Source organism: Ipomoea triloba, chromosome 4 (genome assembly GCF_003576645.1).
Source record: "Ipomoea triloba cultivar NCNSP0323 chromosome 4, ASM357664v1".
NCBI classification, from domain to species: Eukaryota; Viridiplantae; Streptophyta; class Magnoliopsida; order Solanales; family Convolvulaceae; genus Ipomoea; species Ipomoea triloba.
In genome coordinates this window covers 18,857,513-18,885,227 of record NC_044919.1, presented here as the reverse complement: position 1 = coordinate 18,885,227, position 27,715 = coordinate 18,857,513, and the positions used below count along the sequence as shown (strand labels likewise).

Genomic DNA, 27,715 nt, shown 5'->3' with positions numbered 1-27,715 from the left:
AAAATACCATTGCACATTCTCGTATGTCAAAATCTTAATCATGCACCAACTCCATAAAATATGCATCGATGAATGGACTAACATCGTTAAATTCAATGATACACATAATATTTCCTAGTTCATGATATATGATAATACTATATTTTCGTTCATCAAATCATTTTTTGATACAAAAACACCGTGTTCTCGCGTGTCAAATAAATAAATAAATAAACACCATGTTCTCATATGCCAAACCGCTTAATTAATAGTAATTAATTAAGAAAATATCATGTTCTCGTCGTCAAAACTTTAATTATCAATTGGATAAAGTTTTCATTGAAGGACTAACATGGTTACATTGGATGAACTAAATAAATGGAGTGAAAGGTTTGTTAAGAATCAAATGTGGGAAGTCATTTGGAGTGTGAAACAGATATAGGTGTTGTTGCCACTCCAACAAAAATAAAGTTGTGAAAGAGGGGAGGGATTAGGAGATCATTAGGCCGGAAATGAAAACAGATGGCCTTCGATCCATACAATGTGCGGAAGATATTTTGCCCACTAAAGCTTTCTATTAATTATCCAACGTCAATTGCATCCTTTTCTTCTCTTTTGCACTGTATTTATGCTATATATTTCCGGCCTTTGGTTCCCGGATTTTCGCTGTGTTCATATAACAAAACGGATAACATTTTGCCCAACTTTATTGCTATCTTTTTTTTTCTTCTTTTTTTTCATTTGTGATTTGTATTCATTAATCATTCTATCTGCACCAATGTTAGATATTAATTACCCTTAGACCCACACACGCTCATGTCAACCAAAAAAAAAAAACCATTATATAATGGGTTTTAAATTTAAGATAAGTAACTAATTTGAGTTAATGGAAAGAAAATGTTTCATTATTAGGTAAATTAATATGTATAAACTCATGTTTACATAATGTAGTAGTATAAAATTACAATATTCTTTGATTTACATCAAAGTCTGCAACTTGCATCGTGACTTTAAGGTAATAAGCAGCTCTCACTTATAGGGAGTTGAACTTGAAACATCATGGCTAATTACTAAGTTAATTAACTATCTGATCAATTAGACTAGAATTGTCCCAAAATTACTATATTATTTCTCCATTGAGATCCAGGTGTCCAGTTAATTTAAAAGTTCTAGGTAATTTGTTCACTTAAAAAGTTTGGTTTAAAATAATGAATTTTAATTAAAGAGTTAAAAAATTTTTTTTTTTGGATCAAGAGGAGGGTCAAGCCCGAAGTTCTCGTTATTTGAAATTCAATAAAAGGTTTTTGTTTTTACCCTTTCCTTTTGGATTCTAGTGATGAAGAACGAAGAACGCAAAGGATACAAGGGGCCTTTGATCCACTTTGAATTCTTTCTTTGATTTTGGATTTTTGGCATTCAAATATTTTTTATTTTGGCTTCTCCCAAAACATTATTTTTTGTACAAAAAATATATTATTTAAGATTATTTGAGTACTAAAAGTACATTATTTTGTATGATATCAAATATTGTACATTCAATACATAAATAATGTGCTTTTAGTACATTAAAAATATAATGTAACTTATATTTATGGAAAGTAAATTATTTGCGTACTGAAAGTATATTATTTTATATATATCATATATCAAATTATATATATTTAGTACATAAATAATGTTTTTTAATATATTAAAAATGTACCTTGTATTTATACTACTGCATGGACCATGGTCCCACAAAAAAGTTACCGCCTAACAATCCTTATACTATAGACCAGGGTTCACAGTTCATTTTGGACCCTGGTTCATGTGTATGTGTTTTGTGTTATTGACTTTTTGTGTCTTAAATTATGAAATTCTATACCTTAAAAGTATAAATTCTATATCTGAAACAAATTAGTAATTATGTCTTATGCTACGAATATATGTCTCTTGTGTTATGAAATTCAGTGCCTATGAACACAAATTATGTACATAAATCAAATTTGAAAATTAAGTAAATATATAACACGTATATTGGTCTTGTATTCCTCCATGTGAGGGAACCTCCAACGAACATAAGTCTGAGTGAATAATCTCCAACTATTTTGCGGCTTTCCTTGACTTGCCCACGGGGAAGGGATCTCTATGTTTCTTCCCAATCAAACAAATCTCACAAATATGATCAGGGACATTCACAACAGGTAAATCAGAAATAAGCTCCTTTTTCGCTAGATAGTTTAATCCAGAGAAATGGAAATGTCCAAATCGCATATGTCATAACCAATTATCATCACAAATTTCAGAATTAAGCAAGCAAGAAGCGCATGATTGATTTTCAAAGGAAATAGTCGATTTTGGGACATATTTACCTTTACAATCAAAACTCCCTTAGCATCTACAATGGTACAACATCCCTGAGTAATATTTATCTTATATCTTTTTTCTGACAACTGCCCCATACTCAACAAATTTTGGTGTAGTTCAGGAACATAGAACACATCGGATATAAAATTGTGAGTACCGTCCTTCAACTAAATAGAGATTTTACCTTTTCCCAAAATTGGCACTTTTGACTTATTACCAAATGTCACTTTAGACCAGACTGATTCATCTAGTTCGAAAAACAACTCTTTCTTCCCAGTATACCAACAATTTGTAATCTTATGCCCATACTTGCCACAATTGTAGCAATGAAATGGAAATTTACTTTGTTTGGTATTACCTCCACCTCTTCCTTGGTTGGAGTTACCACGTCCTCCTCTTTGATTAGAGTTACCATGTCCTCTTCCTCTAAATCCTCCTCTTCCTCTTCCACGACCTCTACCAGATCCTCCACCTCTTTGATTAGGGTCAGTCATATTAAGGGTGACTTGTCTCTTCAAAGCTTCTTCTATTAGTGGTTCCGATTTTGACTCAATCCTGTCAATATGACTTTCAATCATACCTTTCAGCTCTGCAACTGATAAGAGCTCGGTTTTGTGTGGCTGAGTTATTGAAGCCACCACATAGTCATATTTCATCGGCATAGTTTGAAGAACTTTTTCAACCACTACACCATCTTCAATCGTATCTCCATATAACCTCATCTTATTCACCTGATCAATAGGACGAGTGAAATACGTATCTACTGTTTCTATAGAGGTCATCTCACAATGATCATACAACATTCTCAACGACTGCAACTTAGATTTCTGTGCCCGATCGACTCCTTTGTGTGACACCATTAGGATGTCCCATGCTTGCTTTGCTGTTTGGGCACGAGCTAATTGCCCAAAAATTGAGTAATCAACGCCTTGGTGAATCTGTCCCAAGGCTAATTGATCTCACCGTATAGCGGATGCTTCAGCTCCTTCTTGTAAACCGGGATCAATAAAGCTCCAAAGATTCTAGGCTTTCAAATGTGTGGTCATCATAATTTGTCAATAATTGTAATCGAGTTTCCCATCTAATTTGGGATCTGACCACACAATATTGAAATTTGTGGTCATATTTTACTACGGACAATATCTCGGGGTTGGAAGTTGATAGGCTCTAATACCAAATGTTAGATATATTAAATATAATATATCTATATATTATATAGTTATATATATATGTGTGTGTGTGTGTATAAATATATATATATATAATTGAGAGTGAGGAATAGATAAGAAGGATTTTCAATTGATGATAACAAGCTTTGAAACACAAGCTATTTATAGTAAAAAACAAGCTTTGAAACACAAGCTATTTATAGTAAAAAACAAGCCTAGAAATTAGGAAATGTAGCTGCATCCTCTATCCACGTAATTCACTCAATTACTCAGGTACGGCTAAGCATGACCACTAATTCCTAACAAACTAATTACTTGGAAGTTGGTTTAACAATTATAATAATTACTAGTTTTACACGCGATTGCGTGAATGGGTTAATGCTCAATGTTTATATATTAATATTATATAGGAGAAGTTTATACATAGATAATTGAATGTCGAATTTGTTTATTTAATATAGGAAATTCATTATAATTGTCACTAAAATAAATGTTTGCAACTTTATAAAATCGATAGTCTAAATACCACTACAAGAATGAAGATATTTAGTGACAAATCTTTTGTGACACTTTGTAATTTAGTCACAAATAGTACAGTTTTTGTGACCAAAAAATAATTCGACACTATTACGCGGGATAATCGTGATAACATTTTTTCCGTCACTGATAGTATGGTAATTCTGACAAGTAAGTATTTGTTACGAATAAGTTGTCACTATTACTAGAATAATAGTGGCATAACATATGTTGTCACTATTTGTTGTCACTAAATGTATGTGAATTTTGGCGGCATTATAATTATGGCGGGAAAGAATACAGTTGTGACAAAATATAATGTTGACACAAATTTTAATACTTTTTGTGACAAATAGTTGTTGGTCACTCTTGTTTATAATACTTGTGACAACTTATTTTGTCAATAAAAATACAATTGGTTAGTACCATTATAAATGAGAAACAATTCTGAGAAAAAAAATACTATTATCACTAATATTATCATTTTTTGCGACAAAATTGTTACAAATATTTGTGACGCTCTATAATTTCATAACAAAAATTACTAAAGTGTGACAAAAATTGTGTTGGTTTCAAGTTTTGTCACTAATTTATGATAATTGTGACGAGTAATTAGTTGTTACTAAGAATGTCATTCATAGGGATCGCTTGTTCTTCTATCAATATGGTGTCTTCATCTCTAAATTTAATTCAAAATTAATCAAATGTATCGGATGACTACCCTAACGACAATAGCCAATTATTTGTACATTAAGAGTCATCCATTGTAGCACAATTTTTACAATATATGGTTAGTTATATCAAATATATAATATAAAATAAATTATATATAATAAAAGTTTGGTTATGAACTAATTAATCGAATTACTTAAAGTATAATTTAGTTTGGTTGAAAAAATAACAATTTCTCAAAATAAAAATTCAATTAGTTTGATTTAAAATTAATCAAATTAATTGAAATATTACTCCTAAGTCCTAACCACATTAGCATATTATTTGTATATTAAGAGTCATCCTCTTAGTACAATTTTTGTACAAGATGATTGTATCAAATATATAATATAAAAATATTATACATAATAAAATATTGATTAATCCGAACGACCAATTAATTGAAACAATCAAAGTATTAATTTAGTTGATTATGTAACAATTTCAATTCTCTCATACGGTAATTCAATTTTAAATTGATCAAATTATTAAACGAATTTAGTCTTTTCGTTATTTATGTACATTATCAAAAAATTAATTATTTAAAATATTAACTATAGTCAAATATATCTTATTATAGTTAATAATTAATAATTAATTAATTAATAATAATAATTATTATATAAAAAAAAAAGAAGAGAAAAGTGATGTGGGATCAAAATGATAGAAGAACAACCCATCTCTAGGAATGAAATTCTTAGTAACAACTAACTACTCGTCACAATTATCATAAATTAGTGGCAAAACTTGAAAACAACACAATTATTGTCACAATTTAGTAATTTTTGTTACGGAATTATAGAGCACGCATCACAAATATTTGTAACAATTTCATCACAAAAAATGACAATATTAGTGACAATAGTATTTTTTTGTCACAATTGTTTCTCATTTATAATGGTACTAACCAATTGTATTTTTATTGACAAAATAAGTTGTCACAAATATTATAAACAAGAGTAACCAACATGGTTGCAAAAATCGCGCCTAGGCGCTAGGCGGCGCCCGGCCGCGTCGAGGAACGCCGAAATCGGCCTCCTCCGCGGCCGGCCGCCTAGGCGCCGCCTAGCCCGCCTGGGCTGCCTAGGTCTTCGGCCGACTAGGCGGCCGGCAGGCTGGCGTTTTTTTTTTTTATTGCAAATCTTAAACATGTAAACTATTAATGTTATAATGTATTAACTAATACTCTAATGGTCTAATAAGTAATAACTAATAATTAATAACTTAATAAAATAAAAAGTACTACGTAATAACTAAATTAAACTAATAAGTAATGCACTAATAATTAATAAATAATAACTAATAACTTAATGAGTGTTAACTATTTAACTATTAAAGTGTAAAGACTTACAATATTAAACACTTTACAATTATTAACACTTAAAATATTTTTAAATTTTTTTAAAAAAAATTCAAAATTTAAAAAAAAAAACTAGGCGCCGATTAATCGGCGCCTAGGCGGGCTAGGCGCTAGGCGCCCCCCAGGCACCTAGAGGGCGCCTAGCGATTTTTTCAACCTTGGTAACCAACAACTATTTGTCACAAAAAGTATTAAAATTTGTGTCCACATTATATTTTGTCACAACTACAATCGTTCCCGCCATAATTATAATGCCGCCAAAATGCACATAAATTTAGTGACAACGTATGTTACGACACTATTATTCTAGTAATAGTGACAACATACTCGTAACAAATACTTACTTGTCACAATTACTATACTATCAGTGACCAAAAAAAGATTATCACAATTATCCCACACAACAGTGTCGAATTATTTTTTTTTTGGTCACAAAAAGTGTATTATTTGTGATTAAATTACAAAGTGTCACAAAAAATTTGTCACTAAATGTCTTCATTCTTGTAGTGTTTATCCACTACTACAAAAAACACTTTTAACCGACGTCGTATGTTATTTTTATTTTTATTTTTATTTTTCGCGTAAGACATACGACGTCGGTTATTTAATTAACCGACGTCGTAATTTTCGCGTGAGACATACGACGTCGGTTATTTAATTAACCGACGTCGTATGTTATTATTTCACTTTTAACATCGGTTTTTCAAAAAACCGACATTATATCTCCGACGTTATATGTTGTTTCTGTAGTAGTGATCTCTAAATTTGATTCAAAATTAATTAAATGAATTGGATGACTACCATAACACGAATAGCCAATTATTTGTACATTAAGAGTCATCAAATTTAGCACAATTTTTACAATATAGTTGTATCAAATATATAATATAAAATAAATTATATATAATAAAAATTTAGTTATGGACCAATTAATTGAATTAGTTAAAGTATAATTTAGTTTGGTTGATTAAGTAACAATATCTCAAAATAAAAATTCAATTAATTTGATTCAAAATTAATCATTATTACTCCTAGCCACATTAGCCTATTATTTGTACATTAATAGTTATCCTCTTAGTATAATTTTTGTACAAGATGGTTGCATCAAATATATAATATAAAAATACTATAGGTAATAAATAAAAATTTAGTCTACAAAGTTTCATCTTCTACATGACTATCAAGGTATAGTACTGCATGTAGTACTAATAGTAGTAATAATAATAACAACAACGTAACAACAATGTTACATTAATAATAATAATAATATAATAATAATAATAGTAATAATAATAAAATTTAAAAAAAAAAAGAGTGATGTGGGACCAAATTATTATTAGAGAAGAGGGCGTTGGACTCCCTCATTAAAAGGGGAGCTCAGCGCCCCCTTATACTGCATCATTAAATACAAAATTGAAGCCTCAGGCTTCATTGTAATGAAGTCTGAGGCTTCTAACAATTATTATTTTTAATTTACAATTTAAAATTAAAAATATTAAGGACGTTTTGAGTGTTTACTCAAAACATTAAGGAGAAACGATGTTAAATACAATATTTGTTACTGTGTTTGTTATCCCAACAAAGTAATTATGTGTAATTATTTTTGTCACTAATAATAATTTTGTGTCAAGAACAATTCTAACAAGTGATTAAAGTATTGTCACAATAAAATAATTAAGTGCAACGATTTTAGTTGTCACTAAATTAATTTTTTATAATAACATATTAGGTCACAAATTGTACATTTATTGTGACCATTATTGGTATCACTCAAATACGGAAAATTATACTCTGGACCATGGTCCATAATGCATTGTGGACCATGGTCATGGTTGATACTACAGTTGTGTTGAACGCATACTGCAATTGTGTTGAAAAGATACTGCAGTTGTGTTGAAAGAAAAACTGCAGTTGCGCGGAACAGAGGTCGTTCATCCATTCAACAACTGCAGTATCCGTTCAACACAACTGTAGTATCAGTTCAACACAACTGCAGTTCCGGACGGATGAAACGACCTCTGTTCCGCACAACTGCAATTCACTTTCAACACAACTGCAGTATCCGTTTAACACAACTGTAGTATCAGTTAAACACAACTGCAGTATCAGCCATGACCCATAGTCCATTGTGGACCATGGTCCACGATATAACTACTGCTCAAATACTATTAGTGTACGTAAGTCTTCACTACTACAATAGTGAAGTGACGGAGGATATAGTGACCACGGGTGACGACTTCAAAAATTGGTCACTAATTTCAATAGTGACCAAAATCGATAGTTTTGGTGACAACTTCTGTTATCACTGAATATGAAATTTCTTGTAGTTTTGGTGACAACTTCTGTTATCATTGAATATGAAATTTCTTGTAGTGGGGTCACACGCGTGATCGTACTCCTGCGAATTTTCCTTCTTCTTTTGTCCTTCCTTCCTGATTGTCTTCCCCCTGCAAATAGTTCACTTCCAAAACCGAACAAGAAACACAAATAACATATGTACAAGAGAAAAAACTTCAAAACCGCTTTGGTTGCCTCCAAAAACTGTGGGAAGGATTAAAATTGATTAATGCTACAAAAAATTAGATAAGTTGAAGTCATATTTTGAGAATGTCACTATAATAATGAGGTCAAAATTGAAGTTTTGTCATTTTGGTTTTTGTAGTATTACTCTTTCATGTATAACAACCCTTATAATGTACTTAAACTTGTATTCAATGGTGTACTCCATCTTCTTGTCTGCTCTAAAAAACTTCCCACTACGGCAGACTGTTTGCCATCACCGAGTATATTTGCGTAGAGATGATAGTAAGCCGATGCATCCACATTTTCCAACACCTTCACTCTTTTGCCTTGCTTTTCATCAGTAATAACCATTTGCCCATCATCAGATTCTACCCCTGTTGCACATACTTTAATTTTCTTGATGCCAAATGTTGGTTTCAAGGCAGAAACATCACCTGCAACAAGTACTGATCCTAGGATTTCCCCAACAAATGTTCCCTGCATGCAACATAGATAGAAATGATCGATGATGAGTATGTAACTCAAGTAAAGGGCTTAAAAGACCAAGTCGAGCACCCAACCTTTCGAAAATATGATGACGGTCCATAAGAAAATAAAGTTACAACTTCACTATTAACTATAGATTTTGGCGTAATGGTAAGCGCTTATCTTTAACACTCTATGTATCGATCATTGTTCAGTTAGTATGTAGAATTGAAGTTACCGTGTGTTGATATCTATGAGACTTGATTTGCAGGTGATGTAGTGTTGACAGCAGACGTTTAGCAAACACTGCTTCAGGAGTTTCCTTTGGATTGAGAGCAGATATGATTTGGAGGAATGAACTTACTTTGCGTTGTGTGGCAAGTGGAATGAGAGTGATATTGAGTTTCGATGCGAAAACTGTTTTTGCCGCCAAAGGATCAAGAAACATATTGAGTTCTGCAAATTTATTTGATGGCAGAAGATTGATCACATTTCCTTTGTTAGAACTGTCATTACTACTGGTCTTGATTTGCCCCCCAACAACTACTACTTCCTGCACCACAGTACAACTCAAATGAACAGTCGAATCTCATTTTTTTTTAAAACAAAAATTAGTAGAACAAGAAAACCATCCTATGTTAGGATAAGACTGGTCTCGGTCCAATAATCCCCTAGTCATAGTCACATTATGCTGGACTTGGCTTTTATCGGCCTTCGCCCAACAATCCACTTAAGCCAAAGCTATAGCTAATAACAAATATGCAACTTTATTTCTTTATATCGGCACACATTTTCTAGAGCTAAGGTGCTGGACTTACCCCTTTGCAGGCCTCCACCCAACAATTTCTCTAGCCACATTATGCTGGACTTGGCACTTACCAGCCTCCGCCCAACATACTGCAAATTAAATATACACTTGAACATTAGCCTCTATATATATAACTATTACTTGCCTGGATAGCAGACCACATAGTCTCACCACCACCAACAATCTTTGCAATGTTAGTGAGTGGACCATTTGCCAAAATGGTAATCTTGGATTTGGGATCAAGGGATTTCACCACAGACTCCCACACCTGTAATGCAAGAGGTTGTCGGAGTTGAGGATGATCAGTATCGCGTGGAGCTCCACAATTCTCTGCTGTATATCTGCAAATTAAATGAGATAGATGAGATTAGCAAGAATGATCAATCTGAGTTACGTTTTGCAGGCAGGAAAAGAAGCTTAGCTTAGTTTACCTTAGAGGGCTACGAGGCAAATCACGAGCTAAACCGTATAGAGTATCTGAGTCAATAAATCCACCACTACCATGGGGGATAACCTTTTGATACTTGCAGTCTCCAACTCTTGGGTTAACTGGATTTGCAATGTTTAATGGAAATACATCTCCAAGGCCGACTGGAATATCGTCACGACCCATCATGTGTAACACATCATAGATTACATCAATTGTTGCTGCATTTGCCCACCCAGTTGGGCTCACCAGAATTGCCTGCCATGGGTATATGAACATATATTATCACAAAAGAATAGTTAAGCTAGGCAAATCAGATTATACAAGTATGAAATGGCCGCACCTTGAGATTGATAACCTCCACAGGAAGTTTAAGAAGATAAAAGAGAGCTAGGAAGTCTCCTGCGCTCATGTCCATGTCAAACACAACATTTTTCCCAAGTTTTTGTTTCCCCCTAAGATCTGGCTTGTAAAGTAGTTGTTTATAGTTAGGATATTCTGTTGTGAAATTGAACCTGCCAGTTTGTTGTGGGCGGTTTATTACATCCAAAAAGTTGACATAGAATGCTCTGTCTAATGGGCTATGAACGTGGTGGTTGGGTTTTGCTCTGACTGCAACAAGAACTGACACACCTTCTGGACCCTCTACCACTGGTGTATACCCATCCTGATTCATTCATATATATATGTTCAAGATTCAGAATATAATGTATGAGTTGATTGAGGGCATAAAATTATATACATACTCTGCATTTTCCAGTGCGAGTTTTGACAAGGCAAGATGCATCACGAATACCAGTCTGAATATATCCACTATGGACTCCATCTCTTTTTAACTCAAACTTTGGAGTGTTGCAGGCATCAAAGAATGGATTTGAGCCATGAGACACACCATAGGGTTGGTTGGAGGTAATTACAGTGATATTCATGTACTTCATTTCTGCAAACTCATTTTCACCTTTGCCATTTTGTGCCTGCTGCTTACTCATTATTGAAGCAGCTACACCACACATGAATAAGTCCCACATGAAGTAGTTCTGCATTGCATATATTATTGCAACAGATCACTAACTAATTAAAAAGCAATTATATATCAAGATGGCATGCATGCATGCATATCTTACTTTGTAGAATTGATGATCATTGGTAGTATCATGAACCATTTTCAAGGACTTGAAAATGTACTGTGACTCATATGTATGCTGATTACGCTCAAAGGTATCAAAAAATCCTGCAGTAATGGGAATGGTGTTTGTGGCATCCAATGGAACAAGAGTAATTGGAATTCCAGAATGAATAACCTGTAAGACCACATAATAATATATAATGATTAAAAAAAAAAAAACTAATTGGATCAGAATCTGAATATCACTGATGGATTAAAGTGACTCGGGTATCCGAACTAATTAACCCAATAATTAAAGAATGAAGAAATGAGTAAAGACAGGATAATGAGATGGAAAAGACAAAGAATATTGTATTTAGGAATTGGAGAAAATATCATTTTTAATCCCTCAACTATAATACATGTATCAATTTTGGTCCTTGACTATTAAAAATTTCAAATTAGGTGCATGACTATTCAATTTGTATCACTTTTGGTCCTTGACTATTAACATTTTCAAATTAGGTGCATCACTATTCATTTTGTATCACATTTGGTCCTGCCGTTAAATTTTCCGGCGAAGTCATCGGGGGTGACCGGCATTTTCTATTTTTTTATTATTATTTTTTATTTTAAGTTTTTTTTTATTTAAAAGTTACGGAGTATTAAAATAATTTTTAAAATAAAAATTAAATAAACTAGTCGGTCACCGGTGACTTCGCCGGAAATTTAGCCGGAAAATTTAATGGCAGGACCAAATGTGATACAAAATGAATAGTCATGCACCTAATTTGAAAATGTTAATAGTCAAGGACCAAATGTGATACAAAATGAATAGTCATGCACCTAATTTGAAAATGTTAATAGTCAAGGACCAAATGTGATACAAAATGAATAGTCATGCACCTAATTTGAAAATGTTAATAGTCAAGGACCAAATGTGATACAAAATGAATAGTCATGCACCTAATTTGAAATTTTTAATAGTTAAGGACCAAAATTGATACATGTATTATAGTTGAGGGACTAAAAATGATATTTGCTCTTAGGAATTGTGTAATGTTATTACAAAGATTAGATTGGTGTCTTAAAAAGATAATGATGAGAGTATTTATACTATTTCATCTGAGCATATATCATTTTTAGTCTCTCAACAATAATATATGTATCAATTTTGGTCCTTGACTATTAAAAATTTCAAATTAGGTACATGACTATTCAATTTGTATCACATTTGGTCCTTGACTATTAACATTTTCAAATTAGGTGCATGACTATTCATTTTGTATCATATTTGGTCCTGCCGTTAAATTTTCCTGCCAAACTTCCGGCGAAGTCACCGGTGACCGACTAATTTATTTAATTTTTATTTTAAAAATTATTTTAATACTCCGTAACTTTTAAATAAAAAAAAAACTTTAAAATAAAAATTAATAATAAAAAAAATAGAAATTTGGCCGGAAAATTTAACGGCAGGACCAAATGTGATACAAAATGAATAGTCATGCACCTAATTTGAAAATGTTAATAGTCAAGGACCAAAAGTGATACAAATTGAATAGTCATGCACCTAATTTGAAAATGTTAATAGTCAAGGACCAAAAGTGATACAAATTGAATAGTCATGGACCTAATTTGAAATTTTTAATAGTCAAGGGCCAAAATTGATACATGTATTATAGTTGAGGGACTAAAGATGATATTTGCTCATTTCATCTCCTAATTAACTCCACGAGAATAGGGCGGGTGGTTGGGAACCTCCTTGACCAAGTCCATGACCGAGGTTGAGGTCAGCCCTAGGCGCCTCAGACGCCTAAGACCGAGGTTGGCCTTAGGCACACTAAGTGCCCGAGGCCGAGGCCAAGGTTGGCTCCCGAATTGCTCTCATTTTCTCCACCGGTTGGTCTGTCGCGAATCCATTTCTATTATATTCATCAATCATAAATTTTTTTTTGGTAAATTTACAGGATTTTTCTCTCCGTCCATTTAATGGTCCGGGGTCCACCCACGTTCGCTCCGGGAGGCACGGGAGCTGGCCCAGGAGGAATCGTCACTTGTGGGGAGGAATTTCGGGAGAGGTTGAACCTGGATTCCCCCGAAATTCCTCCCCACAAAGAGAGCTCACTTGCCACTTGAGCTACTCCACTGGGTTCATCATCAATCATAAATAATCTAAGTGATCGAATGCGATCCGAGATGCATGTATGTATCACCTGGTATGCAGCAAAAGGATCCATAAAAACATTGTACTCTGCATAAGGATTAGTAGTGAAATCAGTGAAGAGATTGCCAACGTTGTTAGCACATTCACAAGATCTGCCGCCATTCATATCACAGCCGCAGCCAGTTCTCACACTGCCACCCATCACATATATGTGCTCTACATTTTGTTTCAGATGAGGATTGCTCATAAGAAATATAGCCAAGTTTGTATGAGCTCCAGTCATCAATACACTGGTTGGGCCACCAGAAATAGTATCAACCAATACTTGCTGAGCTGTGGGCTGCTCAAGGGGCCGATATCTTCTCTTTCCCTGCACTTTTTAAGTTCCATCACCAACTCTACTCTATATATCTATATTTTCTCAAAAAAAAAAAAAAAAAATATATATATATATATATATATATATATATATATATATATATATATATATCTAGAGTTTATTACCGAAATGGTCCATCGACTATTGCAAAATTATCAATTTGGTCCTTGACAATTTTTCGTGCCCAATTAAGTTCTTCGACTTTGAAAATTTTAACCAATTTGGTCCTCCATTAATCTTGCCGTTAAACATACGTTAAATCGGGACCAAATTGATAATTTTGCTATAGTCAAGGGACAAAATTGATAATTAATTTTCACTAAAATGGTCTCTTGACTATAACAAAATTACCAATTTGGTCCATTGACTATAGCAAAATTATCAATTTGGTCCTGATTTTAACAGATGTTTAACGGTAAAATAAACGGAGGACCAAATTGGTTAAAATTTTCAAAGTCGAGGGACTTAATTAGACATGAAAAATTGTCGAGGACCAAATTGATAATTTTGCAATAGTCGAGGGACCATTTCAGTAATAAACTCATATATCTATATATGTATGCGTTGGATGGAGGCCGGTAAGGGCCAAGTCCAACACCATGTAACTAATACATTGTTGAGCGAAGGCCAGTAAAAGGTCAAGTCCAGTACCCTGAGTCTTGAAAATGTGATGGCATTTTACAAGACAATAAAATTAAGTTTTCGCTACCAATAATTATAACTTTTGGCATAGTGATAGTAAGCGCTTGATCTTAATGGTAGCACGTACCTGAGGAAGAAAGCTCTTTCTCAACCCAAAATTTGTGTCAACATCTAAACGTCCCCCAATGCCTACTGGAACAGCTTGTCGATATCTACAATATCCAATCGTACCAACTCCCTGATCCATCAATTGTACATTATTGTTTTAATCAAACATTGCACTTTTACTTCAAAATGTCGATCAGTTGACTAAAATTTTTACCAACTATGCATTTTAGACACTTTGGACTACAAATAAAGTATCTTCCAATCAAACATCAAAAAGTAGGAAAAATAAAGATTAAAGTCCTTATAAATAAAAGGAAAAATGACACTTTTTCCCCCTATGTTATGTGCATATAGCACGTTTCCCCCTGTGTTATTAAAGTGACACTTTTCCCCCTTCAGTTATTTTAAAAGTGGTAGTTTTCTCCCTTGTAATGTTAAATTGACATTTTTGTCCTTAAAATAACTATTTCATTTATTTTTATTCTCCAATCAATTGTTACTAATATGTATGGAAGATCACGGTTCGATACGAACCTAATCAAACACTGTAGCAATTGAACTTAAATAGTATAGACGGTTACGGTTACGATTCAGAACCGAAAAAATAAAATAAAATAATTGTTAAATTTAGACTATTTTTAAATAAGAAATAAAATTATAAAAATAAATACGTAGTAAATAAATACATAAATTTTGATTGGCGGTTTAAAATCGAAATTGGAACCGAACCGTACCGATTTATCAAAATAAGTGTTTGATTATTTTCACTATATATGACTGTGGTTAAGTTGCGGTTCACGGTTTAACAATTATTTAATTATAAATTTTTCGGTTCTCAATCGTAACCAGAATCGTCCATACTATTTCGATATGATTGCTACAGTGTTTGGTTAGGTTCAAACCGAATCTTGATCATCCATACATATAAATAATAATTTGTTGGAGTAGAAAAATAAATGAAATAATTATTTTTAAGGGTAACAATGACAATTTAACATTTCAGGGGGGGAAGGTGCCACTTTAATAACACAGGCAAGAAAAGTGCTATATACACATAACATAGGGGGAAAAGATGCCATTTTTCCTAAATAAAATTAAAAGTACTAGTATATATTCAAGTGACCATTTAGAAAGGTGGATTACCTGTTCAAGTATAGGGAGATATCCACCTACATTAGGCAAAATTGTACCATTATCAAGTATTCCACCCTCTCCTCCCACACCAACAGGAATATCATCGCGACCCATCATGTAAAGCATATCGTATATGTGATTAACGGAATGCCCTGCATCACTCCATCCATTTGAGCTAATGGTTACCCCCTGTAACAATACATTTATTTAAATCATAGCTCCCTTCGTTACTAAAGTATTTATACATACTAGTGACTCTTGCATATTGTTACTAATTTTGATACACGCTATATAGATATCAATCGATATATAAACATTCTCTAAATAAGCAAATATCACATTGGACTTCAATTTTAACATAATTTAATAATTAAGCATTTAAGCTATGCATTTTAGCTCGCAATTGAGCTAGCATTTAGTTGTTTAGCGCACATATATGGCTTAATGAATAAGGGTTTGACTTCTAATTCAGCTATAGTGGGTTGGGGTGGGATGTAGTCCACTGGAGTAAATTATTATTATTATTATTATTATTATTATTATGACACGCGTATGCCTAACACACGATAATCATTGATTTATATCAATTACATATTTACATGCGTGCTACCACTGCTACGCCACTTGTGGTACTGGCTTGGCAGAGAAAGGAAAAAGTTATGCTGGTATTACAAGTGAATGGACGGTTTTGCCCCTCATGAACCATGTAAAACTCTCCCGCTGCGTTTTTCCATCGACATATATATAGTATACATGTACTTTCAAATTTACTCCCGCACTTTTACTCCATAATGTAGCAAATAAAAATAAGAAATTTTCCTCATGTGAAATTCTAGGAAAAGTGTCTACAAAGGTTTGTGAGAGAGAATAGAACTTAGGAGTAAGAAGTGTGAGTACATGTTTCTTTTCCGTTTGTCAGTGTCTTATCCCCATACTTCTTATCCAAAAAATAAAAATAATGTGGTTTACTTTCCTATGGTCCTTTATCAGTTAGGGTCACACAAAAAAATAACGATCTTGAAAGTGCTGATCAAATGAATAAAACATGATTGTCGACTTGTCGTATCATAAAGCTACTAGTTCAATTTTAGTCCACACTCTTTTAATCGCACCTATTGTATATGATCTTCTTTTATGTAGTTTGCGTGTTATTATATAGAAGTTTGAGTTTATTTCGTGCATATCAAGAGGTGGTCGTGGGTTTCCCAAGCACATCTTAGGATTACAATCCTTATACCATGAACTAGGGTTCACATTGAATTGTGGACTTTGGACTCTGATCCATGATATAAATTGTCCTGACATCAAGGATGTATGAATTAGAGTATGGCTGTGTTAGGCCAGTCGTTATACTGTATTGTGGACCATGGGTCATGGTTGATACTGTAGTTGTGTTGAACTGATACTGCAGTTGTGTTGAAAGGATACTGCAGTTGTGTTGAAAGGGAACTGCAGTTGCGCGGAACAGAGGACGTGTCATCCATCTAGAATTGCAGTTGTGTTGAAGGATATTGCAGTTGTGTTGAACGGATGAATGTATTCTGTTCCGTGCAACTGCAGTTTCCTTTCAACACAATTGTAGTATCTTTTCAACACAACTGCAGTATCTGTTCAACACAACTGCAGTATCAACTATTATCATGGTCCACAATGCATTGTGGACCATGGTCCACCATATAATTTGCGGTGTTAGGCTCACTGATGTGTCACAATTATATAATAATAATAATAATAATAATAATAATAAATACATAATAAAACCTAAGACTTGTCAAAGACGTTGTGCTCTAGACACTAAATTAATATCATATGGGAAGTCATGAATTTAAGTTAACAGGAAGTTTTTAAAAAAAAACCTAAGACTTACGTGAGTTACCTCCATTCTATTCACAGAATAAAAATAAATGAAGTAGGCCGGAATACTCGTAAAATGATCCAAGAAAGAGCTTAGCCTTTACAGAGAAATTATGTATATATGTACACAAGAAATATAGAATTTGGATTAAAAGATAGTATTGTTTGTACCTTCAAGTCGAATTCTGATCTGTTAAGCTTCAAAAGATACAAGAGCGCAAATAAATCATCGGTGTCGACGTCGGTATCCAACAGAATCCGGTGAGGCAGACTCTGTATAAAGCTCAGGTTGCCTCCGACCACCACCGCCACCGCCATAGCAACCACCAACGCCGCAAATCTCTCTACCACCATCTTCTCTCTTCTCACACTTCTCATGTTCACAGAATTGAATGAAACTAACAATAGCAGAGCAGGGAGCTGAGCGCGAATGCTACAAATTAAATACTTAGAGAAGTTCCAGCTTTAATTTGTTGATCAGATAGACACGAAGTGCTCCATCAAATTAAGACATCCCATTATATATATTTGGAAAAAGTGTGGCCACTGAACTTATGATTTTTGTGCAATTGAGCCATTGAACTTAAAAAGTGTGCAATTCAATCATCAAATAATCAAAATTTATGTAATTGGACCATTTTTACAATTTTTTTTTGATAAAATCCAATTATATTACTAACATATATGTATTAAGAGTGTCATTTTCTTCTACCATACTAGTTGGGAGTCCATATTGAAATGCTTTTAACTCAAATTGAATTAAAAATTTTTGTAAAAATGGTCTAATTGCACAAATTTTGCTTGTTTGATGGTTGAATTGCACACTTTTTAAGTTCAATGACCTAATTGCACGAAAGCAATAAGTTCACTAGCCTATTTGATACTTTTTTTTATATATTTTGATGAGAGTAGAAGCAGAGAGCACAAGATAGAGAGAGAAACGGTTAATGGAGCATTCTGGTGAGAGATGGAAAAGAAAGTTGTTATTCAACTAGCACTAGCATGCAGATTAGAATTTTTATATGAATTACAGGTGGCGCTAAAGTTTGTTGTAATTATCTCCAGTATTGAATTTACTACACTGCCCTTCTATTGATAGTTCAATATACGCTAATATATTTATTTCTGAAAATATTTGAGAAATGAGAGAGGGAGGGATACCTGGCCGGCCTGTTGAAGCTAATACTCAATTATGATAATTGAAATTACATAATGCAGATGATGAGAACTGAATATTATATTGATTCAATTGAACAATTACAATGATGAGGAATAGGAGATATATATACAAGGGGAGTCTCAGGTAGAGTAGGATAGCTAGTCCTACCGTGACTCAAACTCAGAGAGTCCTAATACTCCCCCTCAAGCGCAGGGTAAACTAAAGCTTGTCCCTAAGAAAAGAAAATCTAGGACTAGGCAAAGCTTTTGTAAAGATATCAGCTAATTGATCTTTTGTGGAAATAAAGTTAACCTGAATATCTCCATTGGCAACCCTATCTCTAACAAAGTGGTAGTCAATCTCCACGTGCTTAGTTCTTGCATGAAAAATTGGATTCGCACACATATAAGTAGCACCAAGATTGTCACACCATAATTTGGGAGTAAGGATGCCATCAATTTTGATCTCACGCAGCAAGGACATGATCCATATGACCTCAGCACAAACATCAGCCAAGGCTTTGTACTCAGCTTCCGTGGATGATCTTGCAACTGTCTTCTATTTCTTGCACACCCAAGAGATAAGATTGGTGCCAAGAAACACTGCATACCCACTAGTAGATTTACGGTCCTCAGGACAACCAGCCCAGTCAGAATCAGAGAAAGCATGAAGCTCTCTAGAATTTGACTGAGTTACACGCAAGCCGAATGAGAGGGTGCCTTTGACATACCTGAGCACTCGTTTTAGCTGCTCCCAGTGAGACAATGTTGGAGCATGCATATGTTGACACAATTGAATCGCCGCGGCGGGAATCAGTCACGTGGCGGTGCTGTTTTCGCCGACCAGCAGCAGCAGCAGGGCGGTGGTGTGCAGCGTGGACGTGGCTCGCATGGCGGTGGCAGGTGTTTTCGATGTAGAAATAGGAGTGGCGAGAGGTTTACAATCAGTCATTCCAGCCCGTTTCAAGATGTCTGACATGTACCGCTGCTGAGAAAGAATAACACCATTGCTAGTTTTGACTAGCTCAATTCCAAGAAAGAAACCAGGTTCACCAAGATCTCTAATTTTGAAAGCATTAGACAGTTTAGAGAGTAAATCAGACACTAGTAGCTCATNCCGAATGAGAGGGTGCCTTTGACATACCTGAGCACTCGTTTTAGCTGCTCCCAGTGAGACAATGTTGGAGCATGCATATGTTGACACAATTGAATCGCCGCGGCGGGAATCAGTCACGTGGCGGTGCTGTTTTCGCCGACCAGCAGCAGCAGCAGGGCGGTGGTGTGCAGCGTGGACGTGGCTCGCATGGCGGTGGCAGGTCACGCAGAGGTGTTGGCGTGGCAGGGCCATCAACGAAACCCATGAGGTCGTGCCCACGAAGAAACGGAATAACCTGCATCCTCCAAAACAAGAAATTCTTGTTCGTTAGCTTAATGCTAACATAGTGATGCGCAGCAGACAGAGAAGCGGCTGCTGAAGAAATTGCAGAAGAAATAGCTGCATCAGAAACGGTCCGTTCGGAAGAATTAACAGAGTCATCAGCCATTGGAAAATAAACCTAGGCTAGCTGATACCAGATAAGAACTGAATATTGTATTGATTCAATTGAACAATTACAATGATGAGGAATAGGAGATATATATACAAGGGGAGTCTCATGTAGAGTAGGATAGCTAGTCCTAACGTGACTCAAACTCAGAGAGTCCTAATACAGATATGTAACATAATATTAAGCAATAAAAAATTTTCCAAAATTAGTACACAGCTGAATTTGATAACGCAATTGGAGAACATCTCCTAATCTGCGGGGCCACTCCCAAAAACTTTTTCACTCAAGATCAACCCGCTGGTTTTACAATTACAAGGTTCAATGAATTACAAAACTAGGTTGATCTACCACCTATTTAAACATTAACCTTATAAAATAACTCTATGAGAAAGTTTACAAGTACAGTTTGAACTAATTTTACTAATTAAACAAACGGTAACCAACCTAGATTTTATTTATACTATGATTTTTAGACCAAGTATTTAGACTATTGATTTTATAAAGTTGCAAATATTTATTTTACTGAAAATTATAATGAATTTCATATATTATATTGGATTCATATATTTTAAGTTACATATTTAAATAAATAAATTCGACATTCAATTAGTCAATTACCTATGTATAAACTTCTCCTATATAACCTTGCATTGATATACTTTCAAATATTTATTTAAATATAAACATTGGGCATGAACCCATTCGCGCAATGCCCGTGTAAAATTAGTATACATATATATATATATATGTATTTGTATCTATGAAACTTCAATTTCTTCATTGTGGAAGTATCAATTTATATTGCAGATTTCTTCCTTGATTTACGTTAGCACGAACGCATGAAGCCATTTCAAAATGCATTTCATTTCCACAACTTGCGCCATGATGCATTATTTCCTTAGGTTTTGCTGTAGTTGCTCACGTTGCATTCTCCACGTATGTAATATATATATATATATATCCATGCATTCTTTTTCTCAATTCAATGTATTCACCCATTTTGCTTGCCCCATGCACACACTTTCACAAGATAACATGTATTGCATTTTCCATTTACTCCACTTACGTGCATGCATTACATCTTTCCCTTATTTTGCTCCACACCCACATATTTGTTTCACTAATCAATTATGTTTGATTTCATATGCCAATTTATCATACGTAATATATCTATATACATAATATATTACTAACAATTATATTTAGGGTGTGTTCGGAATTCGGATAACAGGTTGAGCTATCCATGAGTATCAAAGTCATTCTTTTTATTTGGTTGACATGTTTTTAAAACACTGCTATATGTTTTGATTACCCCATTAATTGTAAAATTTATTCCCTAATAAAATAAGGATTCCATTTTCCTTCCTCATCTTCTTCCCCAACTCTTAGGGTGTGTTTGGTTGGGGGGTTTAGGCATAAGGTATGGGTATCAAAGTGATTGTTAGTGTTTGGTTGATAGGTTTTGTGAATGCTACTATGGGTTTGGAATACCCCATTAATAGCAAAACCCATACCCTTATTAAATAAGGGTTTCATCTTCCTTCATCATTTCTTCCCCAACTATTAATAATCATTCCCATTCCACCCAACTACCAAACATGCTAAATACTTTCACCAAAACCCATTACCCTTACCAAGTATTTGATACCCATTCCGATTCCGATTCCCATGTGCGAACTAAACGCACCCTTAATAATCATTCTCATTCTACCATACTACTAAACATACAAAATACATATTTGATACCTTTCCAATTACGATTCCCATGTGCGAACCAAACACACCCTTAGAGTATGTTTGGTTCATACCCAAGAATAAGAATCAAAATTATAGACATGTTTATTAGTTGACAATTTTTTAAAATACAATTATGAAATTTAATTACCCTTTCAATTAAAAAATCATTCTCTAATTAAAAACGAGTATCATTCCATATTGGTAATGTGATTTTTAAGTATTGATTAGTACGTTTAGATTTTTGTTTTAATTTTTTGATCATATTAATGCATTGAATGTTATATTATATTAGGATCAATTGATTTGATTTTTTTTATTTTTATTTTTAATACATTTATTCTCATTATAGAGTTATACATAACTAAGCATCAATATATATTAGTAATCATTCTAATTCTATTATACTAAAAAACATGCAAAATACTTTAACCAAAACACATTACCATTAGTCTATTACTAAGTATTTCATTTCCATTTCAATTCTAATTTGCGAACCAAATACACCCTTAATTTATCTATAATGGAATATAATACGTACAGTGATGGGGATTGGGTGGCGGGGAAGCAGTGGAGCATGCATAATTTTCTAATTCTTGGAAAGAGGCATAGAGTGAGAGAGTTTGTAGTGCGCATGAAAGAGGCAAGAGTCCAGTGCATTATATTTATGCCTGCATGGAATTAAAGCCTTTACGTGGTGGGACTGTAGGTTGTAGCCTGTAGGAGTCAATCAATCCAAGGCTCTCCGGTGTGTGATATACAATATAATCAGATAAGGACATACATTAAGCCCACTTCAATTATTTGAAAAAATATCTAACTTTTTCAAATATTAAATTAAAGAATGGATATATGAAGATATACTACATTGTAACGGAATCAATAGTACTCAAAAAGAAAATTAAAGAAGGGATATTTATTGTAAATAAATATTAATTGCCTGGTTAGTTAAACTATTTTTTTTTTTTTTACATTTTTCATTTCTTATATCTAAAAAAAATTCATATTTATAAATTAAAAAGTCCAAAAATATTTATTTTTTAATCATTTAAGGGTGTGTTTAATTTCGAAAGCAGGTAAATGACTTATGCAAAATGCTTTCTGAAAAGTGAGTCATTTTTCAGAAAATATTTTCATTTCTAGTGTTTGGTTAGATTCCAGAAACCTATCTTTGTGTGTTTGGTTCATTTTCTGAAAAATGAGCATAATTATTTTTAATTTCAAATATTTAAAATATACAATGGTGGTGGGGTGGGTGGGTGGGTGGTGTTAGGAAATAATATTACGAAAATAATATTTCCAGATAATAACAAGCACAAGAAAAAGAAAGTATTTTTTGGAGGGTGGTAAGCTTGAGTCGTGTACCCACTACACTATCCTTAAAACCTTATTTGCTACCTCCCCTGGTGCCCTTAAAACCTTATTTGCTACCTCCCTTGGTGCTAGGAACGTTGTAGCATAGGTTTCCTAGGATAAAACAAGCTTCGATTTCAAGTTCGAGCATTCAAACAAAGAAACCCGGCGAACTAGAACAAGGTTTCAAGTTTGAGCACTCAAATAAAGAAACCCCCCAGGATAAAACAAGCTCGAGTAGAGATAATGATAAGAAACCCGGCGAACTAGGACAAGGTTTCAAGTTTGAGCACTCAAATAAAGAAACCCCCCAGGATAAAACAAGCTCGAGTAGAGATAATGATAAGAGGCTTATAACTCCTGTAACACGGCGAACTAGAACAAGGCTTCAAGTTTGAGCACTCAAATAAAGAAACCCCCCAGGATAAAACAAGCTCGAGTAGAGATAACTCCTGTAACAATTAACCCGATTTAATCTAATAATAATAAGAGGTTCCTCCCCTTCGTGCACGCGAGAAAAATCCTTTATGCTATACAATTCACTAAGCCTAAGAAAGACTATTGTATAAATAATGGTGCAAACCCACTTCCCAAACCAATGTGGGACAAAAGCTTACTTTAAAGCTTTTCCCACCATTTTCCCAACTCAAATGGGTCAACTTTGATAACCAATTTCTTATTCAACCATTATTCGTTTTGTGCGTACTATATATCAATCTCTTCGTCTAACAACGAAGAACCCGAATCCACTTTGACCCGACCCAAATCGAAAGTGGACCCCACATATATTTATACCACAAAATAGCCACTAAAATTGCCATTTTATGCTATTTTTCCAACAGGTATGTGGGTGGGTGGTTGAGGTGGTGGTGGGGGGGTGAGTGGTGGTAGTGGTGCTGATGGTGGTGGGTGGTAGCGGGGGGAAGGGGGGGGGTGATTGGTTGCTGATAAGTGTCAAAATGTTCATGTTTTCACCAGGCATTTAAGTTTATTTTCCTTGTCATTTATGCGCAGGAGTGCTGCCCGGTGGCTAGGCAGTACTCCACTGCTTTCTGGCCACGAGCGTGGCCACACCCGTGGCCAGCACTCTGCACTTTTTGACAACACGATTTTGCTCTTTAAAATGAGATTTTCTCCACCCCAAAAAGACATCTTTCATTTCATCTTCATTTCCTAGCTAGGGTTTGTTTAGAATAGCATATAATAGGGTAGAATACTATTTTCTCTTCACTTCCAAGCATCAAGAACATAGCAAATGTTGGATTCAAAAGCTCAATAGAGAAGTTTTTCTTACCTATCTCTTCCTTTCATTTCTCTTTATGCTTTCATTTACTTCTTTAATATTTTGCATCTATTGTTATATTATGAGTAGCTAAACCATTTGAGACAAGGATTTGGTTTGATATCTTGCTATTGATGCCTATTTAAGTTGTATTGCATAAAGGAGATTATTTGGGTATTAAGGAGAATTTATGCTTTGTGTTCTTGTTTAGGCAACTTTAGGTTGGATTGTCACGAGAGTGGAGTTCATAGTGATGTTGCAAGTCCAAATAACTACGAGAGTGGTATTTGGACATTTTTGTGCATCTCACTTACCCTATGCCTTGTTCTAATCCTCTAATCCTTAGTGGAATAATTGGCTTCTTAGCTTGAATCAACCAAGTCCCGGTCCTTTGTTTTACTTGTCTAATTTGTCATTTGCTAAACCATATCAACCAAACTCTTTAACGATAGGCCTAGCTTCTATAAGAATAGTTTTAGCTTGTGCTTAACTCCACATTCCATCAATTCCTAACATTACAAGAGTCATCTCCAGTGGAACGATATCTAAACTCTATACTGTAATTTGATACTTGATGGATGCATGAAAAACGTCCTCATCAAATTTGATTGTTTTGTTGTAGTTAACATTGGTGAATGACTATTCTAGGAGACTAGTCCATTTTTTTTATTTTATCTTATTTTCTTTTTACCCTTTGCTCTAGTTTTCTTTGCTTGAAGAGACATTCTTGAACTTATATGCACACAAGATCCAAGGGAGTTAGAGGCTTGCAACCACTTGACTTGGAAATTGAGAGAGGTGTCAAGCAAAGGAGAAAGGAGCGTTGTGCTATTCTTCAACAACAAAAGGTAGCCATGGAGTCACCAGCCAAGGTGTTACCCGTGATACTCCGGAGCAAGAAGGGGAACAATACACCATGTTCTAAATCCTCAAAATGATCCGAGGAGGGCTCCAGTTCAAAATGATTATCAACAAGTTTCTATTGAAGAGCATGATCATATTCCTCCTCAAGTGGCTAGTCCTCGACATCAAGGGATGTTTCAACAAGGCTATCAACCACCTCGTGGAGAGCCACATCTAGGAAATGCACCTCAAAGGAATCCTCCTCATGCTCCACCGCCATACCACCATCCATATCCACCTCGTCTTCCTTACCACTATGGATACTATTATCCACCGGGTCCACCACAACAGCCTCAAGTGCCACATGATCAAATGCCACCACCGAGAGGTCCCCAACAAAGGAGGAGATTGCTTGACTATGTTGCGGGAGATATTGATGAGGAGGATAGTATTTACTATCCAAGAGTAGAAGCCAACAATTTTGAGATAAAGTTGGCAATGAATTCCTTGATTTCTAATAATCAATTTGGAGGCTCAAAGAGTGAAGATCCTATAAGTCATATGAGGCAATTTCTAAGGGTTTGCAAGACCTTGAAGATAAATGGAGTTTCAATTGATGCCATTAGATTGAGGTTATTCCCGTTCTCACTTAGGGATGATGCACAAGTGTGGCTTGACTCCCATCCGGCCGATCATTTCCAAACTTGGGACCAACTTCACCATGAATTTATGAGAGAGTTCTATCCACCGTCAAAAGCTTCAAGGTTAAAGAAACAAATCCAACAGTTTAGACAAATGCCTTCTGAATCTTTGTATGAGGCATGTAAGAGGTATAAAGATCTACAAAGACAATGCCCCCATCATAATATGTCTACCGGTGATTTGATTGTTTCTTTCTCTGAGGGTCTATCTGATAACTTCAAAGTCATTGTGGATTATTCTTCAAATGGTGCTTTTATCGAACTAGAGCCCGATGATGCTAAAAATTTGCTTGACAAAATTTGCTCTAACAGTGCTTATTGGTACAGTGTGAGGTCTAATAAGAAGCTGGGGCTGGGAGTTATTATGAAATTGATCAAACTTCTGCTTTGGCTGCCAAGTTAGATTCTGTGGTACACATGGTTCAAAAGCTTGCTCAGAATCAGACTCAAGCACCGGCAGTGACTACCCTTTCGGTTCCTACTCATGTGCTAGTGTCTATTTCTACACCACCGCTAGTACCACCCTATCCTGCTTATGCTTCCTCTACTTGTTGTGAGATTTGTGGTGGTGGTCATGCTTCAGTTGATTGTTATATTCTTGAGACCGGATCACAGGGTTCACACGGTGCTATGGTGGAACATGTTGATCATGTTGATTATGTGAGATCTTCAGGGCCATATCAAAGGAATTTTCAACATTAAGTTAATGCTCATCTTGGTTTTTCTTGGGGCAACCCTTCAGGGGTTGCTAATCCTATAGGTGTTGCTAGCTGGGTTTCAAGGTCAACAAGGTTATAAGGGGAATTATTAAGGGACTCAGCAATAGTGGAGGCCAAATCAAGGATATAATGGTCAATCAAGTTCTCAAGGCCATCAAGGAGGACCTAGTCAATTTGGGTATCATGGAAATCAATCTCACTCACTAAGACCTGCAATTGAGGCACCTAAGGGGCGAAGTTTGGAGGATTTGTTTCAAGCTATTCAAAAATTGAATGCCAAAGTTGATCAAGTAGCTGCTCATAACAAGATGCTTGAAAATCAAATTGCAAATCAAGCTTCACCATCAAGCAACAAGTCTATTGGCATGCTACCGGCTTATTCAGAAAATCCTAGGGAGCAAGTCAATGCTATCACAACTAGAAGTGGAAAACAACTTCAAGATCCACCATTAGTAGTTGAAAAAAGACTTGATGAAGTGTTTAAAGACAAAGAGCCTAATGTGGATAATCTTGTGGAAAATTAAGATTTTGAGGGTAGTGGATCCCAAAAGGGTGGTGATGATAAAAAGAAAGAGGTTGAGAAATATATTCCTTCATTGCAGTTTCCACAACGTTTGAGGAAAGTGAATATGGATGAGAGAAAAATGAAATTCTTTAATTTGATCAAGCAATTAAATATCTTCATCCC

General features: G+C 34.6%; 1 protein-coding gene and 1 non-coding gene across 3 annotated transcripts; both read right to left on the bottom strand.

Annotated features, from left to right (window-relative positions):
* Nucleotides 1-8,604: 8,604 nt before the first annotated feature.
* On the bottom strand, nt 8,605-18,171 carry LOC116016884. 2 transcript variants are annotated; one of them, XM_031257322.1, is made up of 11 exons: nt 17,862-18,171; nt 15,846-16,025; nt 14,722-14,832; nt 13,623-13,943; nt 11,429-11,605; nt 11,051-11,341; nt 10,648-10,971; nt 10,309-10,562; nt 10,023-10,218; nt 9,308-9,622; nt 8,605-9,081 (listed from the first exon to the last, which is right to left on the bottom strand). In XM_031257322.1, exons 1-11 carry the CDS (start codon nt 18,066-18,068, stop codon nt 8,770-8,772), a joined length of 2,688 nt encoding a protein of 895 aa, XP_031113182.1. In that variant the 5' UTR covers nt 18,069-18,171; the 3' UTR covers nt 8,605-8,769. The 2 variants fall into 2 exon arrangements, with proteins under 2 accessions (XP_031113182.1, XP_031113183.1); XM_031257323.1 differs by lacking the exon at nt 13,623-13,943.
* Nucleotides 18,172-26,369: 8,198 nt separating this feature from the next.
* On the bottom strand, nt 26,370-26,476 carry LOC116018032. Its single transcript, XR_004098067.1, has one exon. It is a non-coding gene; the product is annotated as a small nucleolar RNA R71 (small nucleolar RNA).
* Nucleotides 26,477-27,715: the final 1,239 nt, after the last annotated feature.